Below are 19,756 nucleotides of genomic sequence, written 5' to 3'. Positions count from 1 at the left end.
AATCCGCTGGGGTACAATCACTCAATCCCCAGAAACGATGGCGAATATGTACACCTGTATTATCCCTATCCTGGAAAAGGTAAGCCTTTTTCCAGGTAATGGTATTTATGAAGAAGAAAAAATGGAACTTGAAAAAGTCCATCAGGATTTGGTAGCAACTTTTGCAGATTTTTTTTATAGTACTAAAACAATTAAGAGCAACCGGCCTAGAGAAAAAAATCTCTGGTATAATTCATCTTGAAGGGATGCAAAAAGAGCGTTGCTGGTATGTCTTATGAGTGAAGATAGTTTAAGTATAAGGGATAGTAGGCTTTTTTTTTTATGGTTTTACAAGCCAAAGCTGAATGGGAAATGGAAAAATGGCAGGCAATTAAAAGTGCCTTGGACCACAAGGACATAAGAGGCTTTTGGAATTAAGTTAATACCGGTAGATCAGAGGGACGGACGATCATTGAGCCTAATATTAGCGAGGTCGCCTGGCGCCTTCATTTTAAGGATTTGTATTCAAGCCTAAACATCGATCAAAGCACAAGCAGGACTGTAGCCCATTGTCGAATTTTTGATTTTCTTGGGGACACACCGCTTTGTACTTTGGCTGAGGTATTAGTTGCCATCGCTAAGGTGTCACCGAATAAAGCCTCTGGGTTAGATAGAGTCCCCGGGGATTTATATAGGAGCAAACCGGTAGTGTGGGCCCCATATCTTCAATTACTTTTTAATGCAATCCTCCAAGGTTTTCCCCTGCCCCAAACGTAGGCAGGGGCAGAGATCATCCCAATACATAAGAAGGGGTCCCCCATTGACCCTGTAAATTATAGGCCAATCATCCTGATCGATGTGTCCCAAAAAAAAATCGCCAAGGTACCACTGGCCACACTCCAAGAATGGATGGAGGACCACAATATCTTAACCCCACTCCAAGCAGGCTTTAGAAGCAAAACATCAACCATAGATCAGTTGTTTAGGTTACAACTGATCTATTGGAAGCACATAGTTATGGAGGGTGGGAGCCTGTACCTCACATTCATAGACTTAAAGTCTGCGTTTGATATGGTGGATCGGGAACAAATGTTGGGGATTATGTTGGATATGGGGGCCCCACCCTATTAATGCCACCAGCTCAGACGCTCTCACGTGGGAACGTTCGCGAGAGTGAGGTTCGGTAGGAATGGGAAACTGACGGCACCCTTTCCGGTTGAGAAGGGGGTGAGGCAGGGCTGTGTGCTTGCGCCGACCCTTTTCTCTCTCTTTCTCAATGGTTTAATCCACGATCTTTTAGCCATCAAGGATATCGACCCACCAAAACTAGCTAATCGTAAATTTCCTGCATTGATGTTTGCGGACGACACTCTGCTCCTCTCGAAATCACCAATGGGGATGCAGCATGTCTTGGAGGAATTTAGCCAGTTCTGTAAGAGGAGGAATTTTGTGGTTAATATTTAAAAAACTAAATATATGTTTTTTTAATGCTAATCCTATAAACTGCCCACATCCTAGAATGGATGGTAGACCTCTGGATAGGGTCCCCATCTTCGATTATTTAGGCCTTACTCTAAATGACAAAATGGGGTGGGGACCACAAATAAACAAGGCTAATTTTAAAGCTAATCCAGGCAATTGGGGGGGATACTAAAACTCCATAAGAGCTGTGCCCTGAAGACCATAAGCCCGCCAGTGGAAATCTATAAAGTTCAAGCTAGGGGATCTGCCATGTATGGGGCAGAACTGTGGGGACACCGCTCAGCAAATGCCCTCACAATAACTGAAAATAGTTTTATCAGACAGATTCTAATTCTGCCCAAAAATACACCCCTAGTTCCACTGAGGATGGATTTGGGTATCCTCCCGATAGCGGAGGTGATTTCTTCACGTCCATTGTTGTACTGGCGACGGCTATGGAGCACGCCAGATTTGGGCCACTACAGAGAAGAATTAAAAGTGGTACTGTCCACTCTTGGGGTGGGCAGAATCCCTTGGCTATCCTTTGTTAGGGACTCATTTCGAGCACTGGGGAGGGAGGACCTATGGATTGCACCTGAGGAGTCATGCGCAGCGATCACCAAAAAAACGTTAGCGAGCGCTTTGAAGGAATACAACTTGACACGTATTCTACAGATGTCCAGCCCCTCCAGTTTAATACACAGGTTCCTCGATATTAAGTTGCAGTACAAATTCGAGGAGGTGTTAGATTCCATACAACCACCCTTAGCAAAAAAGCTGTTTCTGCAATTGAGATATGGGACGCTCCCACTGAATGCCTTAACCAATAAGTGGGCGGTCGTTACTGGTCGTCCCTGCCCTGGGTGCTTAGTGGAAGAAGAAACCGTGACCCATGTGGTGTTTCTTTGCCCGGCCTATAAGAGGCCCAGAATAAAGTGGGTGATTCAACTTTGCAGAAACCTGGGTATTAGAAACTATGTAGAATTCTATAGGATTCTAAAAACAGACACTGACCCGGTTTTTGTGGTTGTAATCTCAAATTTTTTATTTGCAATGTGGTCCAAACGGAGGTATTTGCTTAAAAATTGATATGAGAACATATAACACCCATTGCATTATCCATCTGTTGTGATTATTGATTGTAAGATTTAGCTCTGTCAGTATTGGTACCTGTCGACTAATCGACATGACAGATATCAAATGGCTGCTAGTGATGAAGGGCTTAGACATAATTTTTTATACAAATCTTTTTATTATTTTTAATATTGAAACTTTAAAATATATTTTTAATGTAGTTTATAAATATTCAAATTTCCCACAGTGATGACTTTTACTGGCCTACCTTCCTAATTGCGAGTACATAATTGTTTGTGTTCCATCTTACCTCGTACCTGACAAATGATTACATTTATGATTGTATTTTATGTGGTTGTAAATTTTTTCTTTTATGTGCTTTTATAGCTATAATAGCCGAAATAAAGTTTCAATGAATGAATAAATGTATGTTTTCCGTTGTCTTTTCTGCTTGGCCAGGACCCAGTCATCTTCATAGAAGACTGTTTCCTGGGTTTGTTGATACCGATTGGTATATGTCTTCATGTTGCACTTTCGAGAAGTGTCTGTGACAGGAACCTTCTCAGTGTTCAAAGATCGACCTGCTGTCCACTGTGGCAGCTTGGTTCTGATGGCTCTCCCAGATGGCAAGGTGGCAGACTCTCACCAGTGGTGGAGTGAAGAGTTGAATGATAAGCATGGAGGGCTTCACACGACCTGGTTTAATGAGATTCCCTCCATTGAGGCTAGTTACATCACCCTTTTGAGGGTACCCATGAATCGTTCCTCAACATCATTGGCATGGGGCCACAAAGGTGTACATTTTTTATGTTTGACATTTAGTCCGACTAGAAACTCCTTGGTTTCTTTTCTATTGAACGGTGGACCATTGTCAGATTTGAGAATGGTGGGGATACCCCACGCTGCGAAGATGTTATCCAACCGCTCAATGGCCTTGCCATGTGTTGTTGATGATAGCTCCTCTACTACAGGACTTTTAAATTAGCATCCACACAGGAGCAATTGTCAAGAACATTCTCATTGGAGAACACATACACTTTTGCCTCAGAGATGATAAAATAAATGTAATTGATGTTGAAGCTTCGATAAACAGAGTGGTCTGGCTCTTTACCTCACAATGCGAAAAACAGAAATGATTTGTAACATTGTTATGATAGTGTAATATCCCCCAAATATTAGTTGTCTTTACTGGGTCAAGAAAGGCCTCCTTTATCATTATTTCCAATGTAGCAGAACACATCTGAAAGGTTACACCAGATTCTAGTTTTCTTTTTAAACTTCAGCAAACATACTCTGACATTAACTGGGAGTAAACTTCCACTATGGCAGAGTATGTCAATGTATTCAACAAATGTTTTAAAACTTGTCTTGCACTTAACACATCACTATTTCCTAATAAAATCATTATTCCAAATGACTTTTCTGCAGTGCACAAAATCTCCAAGAACAAAAGGTATCCCTTCCTACACATAAACAATAATTTTTTTTTAAATGCCGTTTTGCAACTATTTGTGCTACATTAGGAAGCACACAGAGATGTTACAAAACGACATTTAAAGATTGTTTATGTACAGGAAGGGGTAGCTTTTTGTACATAAACAATCTTCCCCTGCATGCTCACACTCTTGCACCATGCAAGGGTGCCTGCGTTGGCGCTAGGCTGGTAAGTGTAGCGCTAGACTGGGTGAAGAGTAGGGCTGCACCATATTCTTGTAAATATAGTACAGCCCTGCATTTATGAAGTGGCGGAGTGAGGCGTTAAGCCAGGAGGGCTAATGACTCAATCCGCTACTTCCCCACTTTTCATAGTTGTATTGCCCTCCAAAAAAATTTAAATTCTCCATTCACTTTAATGGGATCACAGTCCAAAACATGCCTGACTTCACCCGCATTTTTAAGACAAAATGTTGATAAGTGATGTGAGCAAAGGCAGAGAGGAGAACTGTGGTTAATACTGAAAGATTTACTGTGGTGTTGGACACTTTAGGAAGAATCCGGCACTGAAGATTTTAGACCCCTCCATCACTCAAATATTGGCGGTCAAATGCATACTATCTCCATGAACGTTAAAAATGGACTCACTGTGGAAATTTTTGCAAGTTGGCTTGTCTTAAACTTTGAAAGCTTTTGTCAATCTAGACATTTTTTGAGCTTTTTAGCTCTTGAAAAAGGTCAACAAGGAGTTTACTTCAAGTTGATTTTGCAGGTGATCTAATGCCCTCCCTTCCCCCCCATAGGGACCCACATGTCCCTCTTTCAAACTCCCTTCCCATTTGGGAGAATAATTGTGGAAATCTATTGATAGAATCCCCTATCTGGTGCCCATAAAACCCTTTCCATGCCATAGCCCTAGCCTTCTGCCTACTGTTGCCATGGTTACTGGCTGAGCCCTGCCCCAGGCCTTGGGGAACCGGAAGTGGGAAGCAGGGAGGGCGGAATCCGCTCGGTCCTCCATGTTCCCACAATCCCCAGCGGCCACGCCCCGGCCGAGTGCGCCTTCGATCCTCGCGCAGCTCAACCGACCTTGATGGCCCCGCCCTCTTCCACCCGGCCCCGCCCCTGCCTGCCCTCCTGGCGTTGGCAGGCCGGAGCCCGGCGCTGACGTCGGCGGGGAGGCGGGGCCGGGCGGGCCGAGCGCGGGAGCCCATTGGCCGCGGCGGGCCGTCGCTCCGGGGCTTGTTGTGCGGCGCGCGGGCGGGTTAGGCTGCGCTCGGCTGGGCTCTACGGGCAGCGGGGCTCGGGCCGGTGTGCGGCGGGCGGTGCGGGTCTCATGCTCGGCGGGTGAGCAGCGCGGCCCCCCGGAGCCCCGGAGGGATGACTCTGGACTCCATGATGGCGTGCTGCCTGAGCGACGAGGTGAAGGAGTCCAAGCGCATCAACGCCGAGATCGAGAAGCAGCTGCGGAAGGACAAGCGCGACGCCCGGCGGGAGCTCAAGCTGCTGCTGCTGGGTGAGGGGGGAGCACCGGGGAGGGGGCACCGGAGCCCCCGGCACTGCCGCCGCCGCGGGGGAGGCCCGGGGCAAGGCCCGGGGGCAGGGCCGGGAGGGGCGCCGCTGCCGCTGTGTTTACATTCAAGCACCACCAGCCTGTGCCAGTCCTTCTGCAGACTACCCATGCCCACCTCCCTCCCTGAGGGATTGCAACCCGTGCCCACCTCCCTCAGGGATTGCAACCCGTGCCAACCTCTCTGCAGACTACCCATGCCCACCTCCCTCCCTGAGGGATTTCAACCCGTGCCCACCTCTCTGCAGACTACCCGTGCCAGCCCCTCTGCAGACTACCCATGCCCACCTCCCTCCCTGAGGGATTGCAACCCGTGCCCACCTCTCTGCAGACTACCCATGCCCACCTCCCTCCCTGAGGGATTGCAACCCGTGCCCACCTCTCTGCAGACTACCCATGCCCACCTCCCTCCCTGAGGGATTGCAACCCGTGCCAACCTCTCTGCAGACTACCCATGCCCACCTCCCTCAGGGATTGCAACCCGTGCCAGCCCCCTCTGCAGACTATGTGCCCACCTCCCTCCCTGAGGGATTGCAACCCATGACAACCCCTCTCCAGACTACTACCCGTGCCCACCTCCCTCAGGGATTGCAACCCGTGCCAGCCCCCTCTGCAGACTATGTGCCCACCTCCCTCCCTGAGGGATTGCAACCCATGACAACCCCTCTCCAGACTACTACCCGTGCCCACCTCCCTCAGGGATTGCAACCTTTGCCAACCCCTCTGCAGACTACCCATGCCCACCTCCCTCAGGGATTGCAACCCGTGTCAACCCCTCTGCAGTTTACCCATGCTCACCTCCCTCAGGGATTGCAACCCGTGCCAGCCCCCTCTGCAGACTGTGCCCACCTCCCTCCCTGAGGGATTGCAACCCATGACAACCCCTCTCCAGACTTCTACCCGTGCCCACCTCCCTCCCTGAGGGATTGCAACCTGTGCCAACCCCCTCTGCAGACTACCCATGCCCACCTCCCCCTGAGGGATTGCAACCCATGCCAACCCCTCTCCAGACTACTACCCGTGCCCACCTCCCTCAGGGATTGCAACCTTTGCCAACCCCTCTGCAGACTACCTTACGTTTACATTCAAGCACCACCAGCCTGTGCCAGCCCCTCTGCAGACTACCCATGCCCACCTCCCTCCCTGAGGGATTGCAACCCATGCCTACCTGTGCCCACCTCCCTCATGGATTGCAACCCATGCCAACCCCCTCTGCAGACTACCTTTGCCCACCTCCCCCTGAGGCAGTGGTTCCCAAACTTTTTTGACCCGTGGCTCCCTTGATCTAATTGGCAGTTGGCCTTGGCTCCCCCCCATTTTTTTTTTATCGGTGGACGGGTGGGTGGGGATGTAAGCCCGACCTCGGGAGTACTTCCTGTTGTCTTCCTTAAATTAATTGGAATGCAATGAAGGTATTTAATCATATTTGTAACAAAATAAAAAGATAACCGTTGTAAAAGGGGAAAAACAAACTTTTGTTTTATGTGCTGATACCTTTTCTCTCATCGAGAATGTAAATGAGTCGTGAACTCGGGCGTTGGAGGCTGTATTGAAGCCAGTGACCATACTGATGTTTCAGTAATATTTGAATGCCTTCCCCTTTCACGGACCATCCGAGAGTTCCACTGGGTTTGGTTCAGAATAGACCAGAAAAATGACGATGGCCCCGCCTGCAAACGCACACCTGAAGATGTCCTCCAAACAAAACACACCTTACTTTTATCTAACCGTAAATGCGTATTCCCTATTGAATATATGGCTTATGCCTTTACAATGAAATTTTTAAAAAAGTGTTTTCCGTCTAAAAAAACATCCCCAAGTGTGCGCCCACAGACAGGGCCATCGTCACTCCTCCAATCCACTCCAGACCAAACCCAGTAGAACTCTTGGTTAATCTGGAGTTAAATTCCACCAAGTTAAGAGGAGGTGTTATCATTGCATACTGGAGGAAAAATGCACCCACAGGCAAACACGCATGCCGAAATTCATTTAATACACCCCTGTCAACCCTCTCCCCCTGTCTGCCAGAACCCTGCCACCCCTCTCCCCCCTGCCACCCCTCTCCCCACTGCCACTCTCTCCCCCTGCCTGCCAGAACCCTGCCAACCCTCTCCCCCTGCCCCCGGATGTCTCCCCCGTCTCTTGTTTTATGCCTTGTGGCTGACCCTGCGCTAGGAGTGCCCGTTCTACCCATGCTTGCTCCCTTCGTGACCCCTCCTGCCCCCTCTACCCATGTGAGTCCCCTTCGTGTCTTGAGACTGTAACTTCTTTCCATGCCTACTCCCTTCACGTCGTCTGACTGTCTTCTATCCATGCTGCTCCCTTTGTGTCCTCAGACTACCCTTCTCTCCATACCTGCTCCCTTCGCGCACTTAGTCTGCTCCTAGTGTCCATGCCTGCTTTCGTCGTGCCCTCAACTACCCTTCTGTCCGTGCCTGCCCCCATACCACCCCTTCTGTCCATACCTGCCCGTGCCCTCAGACTGCCCCCTCTGTCAATGCCTGCCCCCGCGCACTCAGACTGCCCCCTCTGTCCATGCCTGCCCCCGCGCACTCAGACTTAGTGGAGAAGTGTGGCTCAGGGTTTAGAGGCAGCAGACCCGGAAGCTGAGATCGGTCCTGGACCAGGGTTCAATTCCCCGCCTCGGCGGGTCTTGGGCTAAAAATTTCACGGACTCGATAATTCTCGCCCCGGTGCCTCCTCGACTCACGGGTTCACACTCTGCGACTCTGGGCAATAGCCTGCTTAATCTCCACAACGGCCCCTCGCGGCGGGATGCCTGACTTTTTCACCTTGTGGATACCCTGCTATCTCACAGGGGAATACCAGGAAGGGTTCCCTAAGCAAGCGCCGGGAAACCCACTGCGGGTAGCTGTGCGCTATATAAGCTCAACTACATTTACATTTACAGACTCAGACTGCCCTTCTATGCATGCCTCCTTTCTTCGTGACCTCCGACTACCCCGTCTGTCCATGCCTTCTCCATACGTGCCTTCTGACTCCCCCTTCTATCCATGCCTGCACCCTTTGTGCACTCAGTCTGCTCCTTGTGTCCATGACTGCTCCATTTGTGCCCCCTGATTGACCCATCTGGCAGTGCCTGCTCCCACTGTGCTTTCAGACTTCCCCTTCTGTCCATCCCAGCCCCCTCCGTGCTCTCAGACTACCTCGTCTGTCCATGCCTTCTCCCTTCGTGCCCCGAGCATGCCCCTTTCCTCCATGCCTGCTCCCTTTGTGCCCTGAGACTGCCCCTTTCCTCCATGCCTGCTCCCTCCGGGATGAGACAGCTTCCCCGGCACACACAGTCGCACCCATGCACTTCACAGGTCTTTAAAAGACCATTTGCATGTTAATGAGGCCTTGCTTTTGTTTCACCCCTTCTAAGAGCCCCTGCAGCTCCACTCTGCATGTTGCTTAAAGATCAGACTACCCCTTCTTTCCATTCCTGTTTCCTTAAAGCGGCGGATTTTCCATGATTATGGAGGTGGCATTTCTACATTTCTAGCGCTGCTACTGCAATTTCCTACATTGTGCCGCGGCACCCCTGGCAACTCATAACGGCGCACCGGGGTGCCGCGGCGCACAGTTTGGGAACCACTGCCCTGAGGCAACCCCGTGCCAACCCTCTCCAGACTACTACCTGTGCCCACCTCCCTCCCTGAGGGATTGCAACCTGTGCCAACCCCCTCTGCAGACTACCTGTGCCCACCTCCCTGAGGAATTGCAGCCCGTGCCAACCCCCTCTGCAGACTACTACCCGTGCCCACCTCCCTCCCTGGGGGATTGCAACCTGTGCCAACCCCCCTCTGCAGACTACTACCTGTGCCCACCTCCCTCCCTGGGGGATTGCAACCCGTGCCAACCCTCTCCAGACTACTACCTGTGCCCACCTCCCTCCCTGAGAGATTGCAACCTGTGCCAACCCCCTCTGCAGACCACCTGTGCCCACCTCCCTCCCTGGGGGTTTGCAAACCGTGCCAACCTCTCTGCAGACTACTACCTCTGCCCACCTCCCTCCCTGAGAGCTAGGAGTATGTGTCAAAAGGGAAGGGACTCCAACTATCCTTCAAACCCTCCCACCCACATTTTGACTAAACACACTGTGAATACTTGAACGTATTAGTAAGGCCTGCATGACCAGAATAGTATGTTCGGCAATCATGTATTTGATTGCATTTTTAAAACGGTAACAGAACTTAACTGCAATGCTTAAGTAAGTCTAGAAGTATTGAAACATTGGCAATTTAATAGCATCATTGTGAACAATTCTGTGGGGGGCTGATGTTTCTTCCCCCCCCCCCCCACCACCACCACTGGGGGAGTGCCGCATTAAATAGTTTGAAGACCACTGTACTACATTTTATGTCTCAAGGTTATTTAAAGCTTTACAGTAGTTTAGAAAAACGTTTTTTTAAAGTTACAATTTTTTCATATTTTTTGTGAAAGCAATCAATCTCGCTTTAATGCTTATACTTGTATTTGCATACACTCGGGGAGCATTTGATGGCAGTGTAGTTAGCCTTACATTGCCAAATGATGTAAGTAAGTACACATTTTGTACTGTAACCTCTGATAGTATTGCAGACTGGCCTCCGTATTTCTTTAGAGGGCTTTGCATAAATACTTGTACTCTAAATGTAAACCTAGCTTTCGTGGCAGGCAATCCTCTTTTACACATCCATGATTCTGTACTGCACACTAATGGCCAAAGGGTTTGTGCTGCAAGTAGCACCTACTTATTTTGTTTACAAAATGACCATGAAAGGAATCTTATTGCCCCTAACCTTGATAATATGACCTATGCGAGAGCACAGAATTTCTGGCTCCTTCCCTGGGTGTGACAAATTATGGCTGTGCATCCCAAGTTGGAGACTGCCTTGTCCCATATCTTACACCCTTTGAGGTCCTATTGGCTGAGCCCTCTCTGGATTCCATAGGTATTGTCTACTCAACCTTTGCTTCACCCTTGCATCTTAAACATTCCTTTTTATGCATCTGTAAAAACCTGATTACAAAGCTCCAAGTATGCATGCATGGCAGAGGCTAATACCCTTTCTACAAGGTACCATACCTTTTGGTTGCTTTAAATAGGAATTTCTTGCTCGCTGTCATGGTCTGAGAAGAACTCATCTCTATTCGCTTGGGTCTGCTTGCTTGAGGTTATTATGTTTTGAGAAATACTGGCCATTAATCAAGGAAGTACAAGTGAAACAGAAATCTAGTGGCTGTGACTTGAGAACTTTTTTTACTGTGCATTAAGAATTTTATAGGTGCTTATATTGCTGAAGGGTGGTGAGGCAGGGGCGCTGCAGGCAACACTGCATACTGTAGCGGATTTCTTTTTCCCAATCATTGAGATTCGCACCACCTGAAATAATCAGATTTTGCTCCCCTTTCTAACTGTTAGTCGGCATTTCTGATAGGGTGCATGGCGTCCTGGATTTACTGGGACAGTCTCGATTTTTTTTCCACTAGCTATCATAGCTGGCTTGGTAAAATGTAGCCCATGTTTCGATTTTCAAAGAGGATTGACTCAAAAGGAACGAGGCACAATTTTTATGTTTTCTTTCAGACAGGTAAAGTTAGCAGCTCCTATCGCAAGGCAGTTTACTTTACATGCATGGGACTGAATTTAAAAGTTGCATTTAATTTAGTGCCTCATTTGTGTTTCTATATTGATGAGCGCTGTCATCGAGGGCCTCTCGGCTGATGGACACTCTTAGTCCTTCTGTGTTTGCTGAATGTCTCAGTTTTTAGTTTCCAAAATCTGGTCACCCTATTTGAGGTTCGCAAGGCCTTGTTTCATGTTTATAATCGAATAATGTAGTTCAATATTCTTTTAACATGTTGTCATTTCACTCTGAAGATTTATGCAAAGGACGATGTTTAATGTTCAGTCTAAATTGCCTTATGCACAGTTCTGAATGGATATTTAAGTCTGACTTTGTGTGCAGTACACATGCTGCAAGAAGACCTACCAGACTCCTGTATTCTGGTGCATGTAAACATACATGTTGATCTCTTGCTTACATTTAGCACCAGTGCCCCCTCAAACATTGGCCGATTTTATGGCACTTCTTTTCTACAGTGTACTTGTATTTGGTGTTGGCATGTCTTACCAAAGTCAACACTATGGATGAGAGCATCAATTTTGTGGCTGGTCTTGTCTTGAAAAATTCACCTTTTGCTCCACTTGTGCTGGACTGGTGATATCTTTAGAAAGGTCTCAGCTACACTACTGAGACGTGGGATGTTTGAGAATTTTAAAATCGTGATAAAATGGGACAATTGAGGAATCGGGCAGCCAACCTGCGCCAGAATTTCTGAAGCGTGCACATGTAAAGCCAGTATAAACTATTGAATACATTTCATTGACTGAAAGTAGAAGTCGTTTTCTGGTTTAATGCTCTGTATTGCACATAAAACGGGTACAGGTTAAATCTTGTCACAAGTTGTATCGCAACTAGACATGTGGGCAACACTATCGTCAGACTACTTGGCATGCCTTCGCGGAGGCTGATTCCTAGGAGTACCATACCCAAAGCAAGCTGTGACGTGCACTGCGCTCTCCCTTGAGGGAAGAGCCCAACTATCTACACTTCTGGAGGCCCCTAAAGTCTGACTTATTCTGAATAGATTTTAACTAGTCAACAGAACTGGATTAACACACAGGGGTCAAGTCTTCGTCTCCTGCTGCGCCAATAATCCTGGACATGCAATTCGAACTGTGCTACATTTCAAAGTTATCATGAGGAGAGCTGAAACCCAGTATAAAAGTCCTAATTTGTACCACTTGCACCTTAACATTTTTTACGGGTCTTATTCTCTGGTTCGTGTTATTGTTGCACAGATTCCTTCTAGAAGCAAAACATTCTGTGTGATCATCCAAGGCAGTAGAAGGCAAGTCGCATTACCATTGCTTCTTAGCAGTGCCTAAAACATGCTGGGAGTCTCTGGAGCTTAAATGTCTAGGGTGCGTAGGTTTTGTACATATTGATAGTCTTAGCCTCCCTATCGAAAGTATGCAGGTAATGTCACATCACATTAAGGGCGTGATTTTTTTTTTCTCTAAGTGTCTGCTGTTTGCCATCTGAGGTTACAAGGGGCAGATGTGAAAAAGAATCGCTCTTTGAGTAACTTCAAACTGGTGATTTTTTTTTTGTTATTCAGGGTTAGATGATCACCATACGCAAAAGATACCCGATATCTGTCTTGCGCGTGCATGTGTATTGCTATGTCCAAAATGCTGTTCGTGTTAAGTTTTTGAGTTGTATTCTAGCATGTGCTGAGTGCTATACAAGTTGGCGAGATGAAGACAAGAGTTGGACTGAAGTGGCTCACACTTTCCATGTGTGTGTATCCTCTCCCCACATTCTGCTATGGGATCTTTTTTAGCCTATTTTCACCTTACTCCCTCTGCCTATCGGCTGGGGGCTTAGACATTTCCCTTTCTATGCGGTTTGAGCTTAGATGTCTGGTGCCGCCTCTAATATCGGAGCAGAGTTGTTGGTTTCTTCCTTTTGTGGTAAACCGCAGTCACTGGCTGTCTCTCGTTCCTTTGCTGTCTTTGACATATTGGTGCCATACTTCTTTCCCACTGCACCAGCTATCAAGCAACACCACATTCATCTGACTCCTGCAGGACCTCTGTGTAGGCCTTTCACTCTTTTCTTCCTGTGAAAATGAACGGTGATGAGTAGTTGTGGAGCTTGTAGCCCCTGTATCCAGTGATGAACTGTCAGTCACATATAGCACTTTACAGAAGGCAGAATTAAGTTCTGAAATATTGAATGGTTTATTTTTGTAACGCCCTACGGCTTGGTGCAAGGTGAAGGAGGCAAGAGTTTGTACAAATGTGAAGGCGAAAATTATTTGCAGAGGCTATTTGCTTAAAAGTGGTGATTGTTAAAGCTGCTTGCTGTGTTGTGAGGTTGTTGAGCCTTAATACTCTTGTGTCCACTTGCAATCCTTCTGCCTCCACAAGGCAGTGATGCACAAGACAAACTCAAGTGTGTAAACTACCGGACCCACCTAGGTATGGTGGCGTAAGACAGGGAATTAAAGGGTCGATTGAGAGAAATGAGCAGCTGCACCCTTTGTCTCTGTGAAACTCTTGTGTAACATCCTCATGCACCATAAGACATCTAACAACACCCAATTTTTGATTATCTGGAAATGGGTAGCTAACACGACATGGATTCGTTTTCATGTGATTTAGAAATCCACAGGGTGTTAACTCTCTACCTGTAATGTCCAGAGCCTTCACCTCAAGCACTCATCTACACGACATCGGGCATTAATGTAGGCCGCTTAGCTGAAAGCTGCTTCCTCGAAAGATCTCATTCGTAGGCCAGGCACGCAAAAATCAAAGCACTATGCCCACGTCCCATAGGACTGAATACTTGAACTTAGGCGGATGAACCATTCTGATCCCTCTAAGGAGTTTGCAGACCAAAGAATGCTCCCGTACAGGCATACCTGAAATCTGGTTATGACCTGCCGAAATGGGGGAAAGTAAATTAACTGTTCGAAATGTCAAACCCTGAGCAGCAAGCTTCGACAAAAAATTTACCACTAACGGCACACTGGCCCCCTAGGGGTCCACTTTCCTTTCACCACACCAATAAACCCATCCCTGCCTTTGTGAGGCATACCTCTTATGGGTACTGGGAGATCACACTCCGGAAAGAAAGAACTTGGTTTGCTCCGAAATGCCTGGCACTTGCCAACGTCTCCCGATACTCTCCAAGCAATGAGGGATAACTGCCCCTCCATGATCATAGGATGTTGACAATCCATTGGATGCAAACTAAGTTCTTGGAAAGGCTGTATATGTACTGGTGGGGCACATAAAGGTTCCATTGCCATTATGAGCCATGACTGTGCCCCCCAGCAAGGGGTCACCAGAATCAGCTTGGCACACTGCCGACGTACATGGGCCAGAACACTCAAAAGTTAATAGCGAAGGGGAGGAAAACTGTAAAGCAAGCTACCTGTCCAAGACTGGAGAAACGCATCCAAGCTCATCGCTAGTGGATGGGGACTCCAACTTTAAAACTGTGGGAGTTGAAAATTGAGGCGGGATACAAAAATGTCCAGTGCACTCAGGCCCCACAATCGAGTCGGTGCTTCGAGGAAGAAGAGTCTGATTCCCTGGAGTTCCAGTCCGCTACTATGTTTCTATGTTCATGCGCCCCGGAATATACTCCGCTGTTAACGACAGTTTTAGGTCAAGGAAGTGATGTCGAAAATCCTTGGCAATCACTGCCAGGAGATGAGACCATCCCAGTCCCCCTCAGCCAGTTGGTGTATCTCACAGCCAAAATGTTGTCCATCCGAAGGAGAGTGCAACACTTCACCCTGTGAGTTGACAGGCTTCACCCCAAAAGAGCCACCAAGGAGCTTGAGTCAGTTTATGTGGAGATTAGGCTCCCTGGGGGTCCACCTGACCACACCTTGCTCCCTAGCCCCACTGTCTGGCACCTGACTATGATCACCTCCAGAACCAAGGTAAAAATCTCCTTGCCTTTTCAGACGTCCATATTTACCAGCCACCTGGAAATTTCAGTGTGGGCATCCTCCGATAAGTTCACTTGCTCCTAATAGGCTAATCCCCTTCCGGAGGGGGGATCGTTTTCAACCTCTGAAGAGCCCAATAGTGGAGGGGACATGGAAAGATGGCATGGATGGAAGAGGCCGGGAGACCCACCAGCTTGGCCAATATCCGTAAGGATATTGTCCTAGGGTTAAGGGCTTGTCTCGACTCTTTAATGAAATATCAGGAAATCCAAAAATTGGGACGGGACCAAAAGGAATTTCTCCGGATTGATGATGGAGCCCAGATCATGGATAAGATGAATTGCCCATAAAAGATGAAGGACCGATAATTGGTCCTGGGCCATATTATCTAAATAGACAAACGCACCTCCCTGAGGTATTGAACCACCAGCCGCAAAAACTTGGTGAAACACCAAGGGGCTAACAAGAGACAGAAAAGAAGAATCACAAACTTGTATCATCGTTGATGGCAACAGAATTGGAGAAACCTGTGAAGAGAGAAAATCGGGACTGTGAAGTAGACGACCTTCAGATCTAGTCTGACTATCCAATTTCCTTCCAGTAACAAATCCTGCAGAAGATGGATACCTTCTATCTTGAAGTGTCATTAGACCACCCAAGAATTGAACTACCTGAGGGTGAGAACCAGGCTGACACCTCTGCTCCCAGAGTAACTTTGGAACATAATCTTTTCCTGTTGAATCAGAAATAGCATTGTCTTCACAGTACTGGCCTCGTTAAGACCCTCCACTTCCCCTCTGGTTCCTGGAGGGATAACAGGAGTTGGATCCTGAGTAGAAACATGTCGCTCTTCCGCTCTCGAGGTGTAACCCTGTAGAGCCCTGGAAGAAAGCATGGCCCGGTGCACGACCTCTGTCATGCCCAGCCCTGGCAAAAAGGCCAGCCCCAAATACCTTCCTGATAGAAGAGTGGGCCAAGAAGGTGGCAATGCGCTTCCCCAATTCCTTGACCAACATCGCTGAATAACAGGCAGTTAGCTGAAGGGCCCGCCCCCATGGACGCCATTTCACCAATCATTTGCGCCTTTCTGCTGAAATGACCCCGGATGCACATGGTGTGCTGAGTCCAGCTGACGAGGACATTCTGGTCTATCTGGGTACTCGCTTCTTTGGCCTGGACAGTCCACTCAACTCCAAAATTTTAGTATGGGGATCGGATATATCAAATAGCTTATCCTGACATCCGTGCTAACACAGGTTGATTCCTTTTTTGGGGTCTTTGGCATATTTTTTTAAAGAAAGATGGTCATGTTCAGATCCAAATGTGTGAGATATGCCAATTTAGCCTGTAGAGGAGACCTAGGGCATTCAGAGGACAGGGTCTCGTGCCTCTCTCTCAAATCCCTTGCAAAGATGTAACCTCACATCGTCAGCCACTTCAGGGCATGGAACCCAGTTTGTGGAGTGAGGGTGGATGTCATGCGGGTTAAATCCCAGGTTCCTATAGCAAGGAGTCTCTGAAGCACCAGGCACATTATGTGTCTTGTGTTTGCGCTTACCGGGAGGCTGCACCTCTTCTTGCAACTGCTTCTGAGAGGCAGTCACCAGCAACACGTTCTCCAAATTGGGAGCCAATCTTGCTTGTTTTTAGTGCGAATGCAAGGCGGTCACAATAGACAGAGGACCGAGCACCACATGTCTTCAGAAAGCTCCCCGCTACATGCTGGCATAAGGTGGGGGACCAACTATCCCATGCAAGGCGTCGCGCAAGAGGCAAGTCAGTAATAGCAATCACAGTAAATCACCATATCTGTAAAAGACTAAGAAATTGAATGTACTTAGCTTTTTGCTCTGCCGAACTAAAGAAAGAGAAAGGACTCTGGTACCTTGGGTCTACTGGGGCTCTATTGGTAGAGCAATATGGAAGACTCCATGGGAAATTTAAGGTTTTTGATATTTGAATGTTTTGATTTGGCTGCTGTGTTTTCTTATAGAATGGAAAGTGAAGCCTAATCGGAGAAATATAATTGTGCCCACAGTTGCATTTTACAATTGATACAGAATGCACGGTGCAGGGAGGTTGCCGTTCCAAATTTTTAGGGCATAGATTTCGATTTTCAGGCTGAAGTCCTGGGCGCTGTGATGTAAATTAAATAGTTGTATGTGATATCATAGAAAAACGTTTGAAGAGGAATCGCTATATACCATATGGTAGGAACAAATTTGCCGAATATATGTTCCTGGCCCTTTAGTCACTTTCCTTTATCTTCTAACATGGTCATTAAAAAATGGGCTCGGGCATCATCATCCTTGCTAAGTATGGTGACTGCAAGGCTGGCGTTTTGCTGTAGCGTGAGTGAGAAAACAGGTAATCTGATTTCTGTAGCTGTCTTTGTGTTCATGGATTTTGCAGCTGGCGACGTTTCTTTATCCAGATTTACTACAGATTTAAGTGCTTTGGATCAAAGGTAGCTTGTGTATTGGGGTGGTTTCACAGCATAATTCAATTATTTTTCTTTTAAACCACGGTACACGTTGTATTCTATGTTTTCAAAAGCCTGTTACCGCCTTGTAGCTGTTTGAAGGCCAGCCATATGATGGCTTTTCATCTAAGCAGCATCCTACATCTTTAGATCATGTGCTTACATGTTTTTAAAGTACAGTAGGATATGTTCATCAATGCCAGAGTTCATCACCCGGATCTCTATTTCATAATCCAAAGTGGGCTGAGTGAAAGTAGAATATTGCGTGCTGCATGAGTGAATGGGCTGTTACAGGCCTGCTTCCTTTATTAGTGCTACTGCACAGCTCCTTGGTCGGTGGCTTGTTCGGCTGCTCGGTGTTGGCCAACTTGCTGCACAACGGGCAGTGGGCATTCTCATCACTGTTTGCGCTGGCAGTTCACGCCCTGTAAATGCAGTCCATTTATGATGCTTAAAGTCCATCGAGCGGTGAATAAGCCCTGGTCTTGCTGAGACTTGATGTACTCACTAAGCAGATTCAAACCATTAGGGGTCTTGGTAGACGAGTCCTTGGAAAAGCCTGTCTTGGAAAACGTGGCCAAACTGATTGCACCGTAATGCCCTAAATACATGAACATATGTACATCTGTGCATTCATATCTGAAGCTGAGGTGCATAAAGTAAAGCAACCTGCAGGGACGTGCAGTTCTGAGCGCTGACCCATCTTGCTGTGCTTTCTAGCTTGGCTAGCTAGCTGTTCTTTGAAGACGTATGCCTGTGTGAGTGCAGGTAGCGTGGTGTGGAGAGAGAACCAGTCGCGTAGAACACCATGCACCGCCTTCCTTTTTAGTTTGTTTGTTTGCCTCTGTGGTTAACCATCAGGAAGTGCCTGCCAGATATCTAACCAGTCTTGGTTTTGGTTTCTGAATTTTGTGGTGGTGTTTCCGGTTTCAGTAAGCCAATCAGACACATATTTTGCATGTGTATCACTTTCTAGGCGCAGAGACGTGGGTTCACTCTTTTGTTCTTGTTAGCCCCCCGTTATAACATTTTCTTTGCATAAATGTTCTTCTTGGGTTTGTGCCACTAAATGTTTTGCAAGAGGTTACTCACATTTAGGTTGTTTACCTTCATCCACTGACTTCTATACCCGTGGGTCTTCTGTCTTACTGAGAGTGTGTGAACTGTACACCTCTTCGCACCTACTGGTATCACCGGACAGTCTCTCAAACAAATTCTTGTACTGGTTTGCTTTGTGTATAGTGGTCGCATATCCCATCTCAAGTAAGGGTTTCATGATATATTCTGCATGGTTTCTTACCAGCAAATATCCTTTTAGGTCTGGCTTGAAAGCTCAGCTGTTGCCAGTCTAAAAGAGCTTTCCGGAGTGTGTGAGACTTTGTTTGGGTCTGCCCACATATTGGTTTACCTGAGTACAGATTTTGATTTGGCGAAAGATTTTACCTTCCACTAAAAAAGTGCTTCTTTAGTACTCCTACTGGCCGTAACATGGCCATTTAGTTACGTGATGATGTGACCGCAAACAAGGGCACACCCACCATGCAGCTCAGATAAGTTGTTTTCATGCTGCACGTGCCAGCAGCAGTAAAACATTTTTTGGGCTCTGAGGGTGTACAAAAAAAAATATGGAAAAACTTTGGAAGTGAACGTGTCATTGAGTTATGGGTAATGTGTACATGTTTCACATGAGATCTCTTGCCGTTGCCTCTTGCAGTTTTGTCTGCAAATCTTTGCGACTAGGTGTCTAATTTACATTAACTGAAGCTGCTGCAGTGACCTGAGATCGTTATTTTTTGGATTCACATATATTGTTGACAGAAATAGAATTGTAATTTTTTTAATTGAAAAATATTTTTCAAATTGCATGGTTCTGAGAAATAATGTAGTCGCTCTAGGTATGCTTATTTTCTTTGTAATTTCAAAAAGGCTGCTACGTTCCCTCTTAACCACCGAGAAGATGCTTGCTGTGGCTGGCTTTCCTTTGTTAATTAAGATACAAGAGTGGGAGAACGCAGGTTGTCCAGTGCAGGAGTCTCCCACTCTTTCACTAATAAGAGCTACTTGTGTTTGTGAACCGACTCGTGCTTTACTGCCCCTTGCTTGGATCTCTTGTTGTGGTTGTGCTCTCACGTTGAATTCATGACTTTCTACATACCTGCAATTCTGCTCAGGCAGGATGTTTGTGCTTCCACTGACATTGTGCATTTATTTAACATTTTGCCTTGTGGGGAAGCTTA

General features: G+C 47.0%; 1 protein-coding gene across 1 annotated transcript in view; it reads left to right on the top strand.

Moving 5' to 3' along the window:
- The first annotated feature begins 5,200 nt into the window (after positions 1-5,200).
- The window catches only part of GNA11 (G protein subunit alpha 11), a 106,316-nt gene continuing 91,760 nt past the window's right edge, over positions 5,201-19,756 (top strand). Inside the window, exon 1 of the mRNA XM_078670880.1 lies at positions 5,201-5,464. Coding sequence (XP_078527006.1) covers positions 5,329-5,464 — 136 coding nt within the window. The 5' untranslated portion in view covers positions 5,201-5,328. The remainder of the gene's footprint in view (positions 5,465-19,756) is intronic.

Source organism: Lissotriton helveticus, chromosome 12 (assembly GCF_964261635.1).
Source record: "Lissotriton helveticus chromosome 12, aLisHel1.1, whole genome shotgun sequence".
NCBI lineage: Eukaryota > Metazoa > Chordata > Amphibia > Caudata > Salamandridae > Lissotriton > Lissotriton helveticus.
The sequence above is the reverse complement of the archived record's forward strand: the minus strand, read 5'-3'. Positions and strand labels throughout refer to the sequence as shown.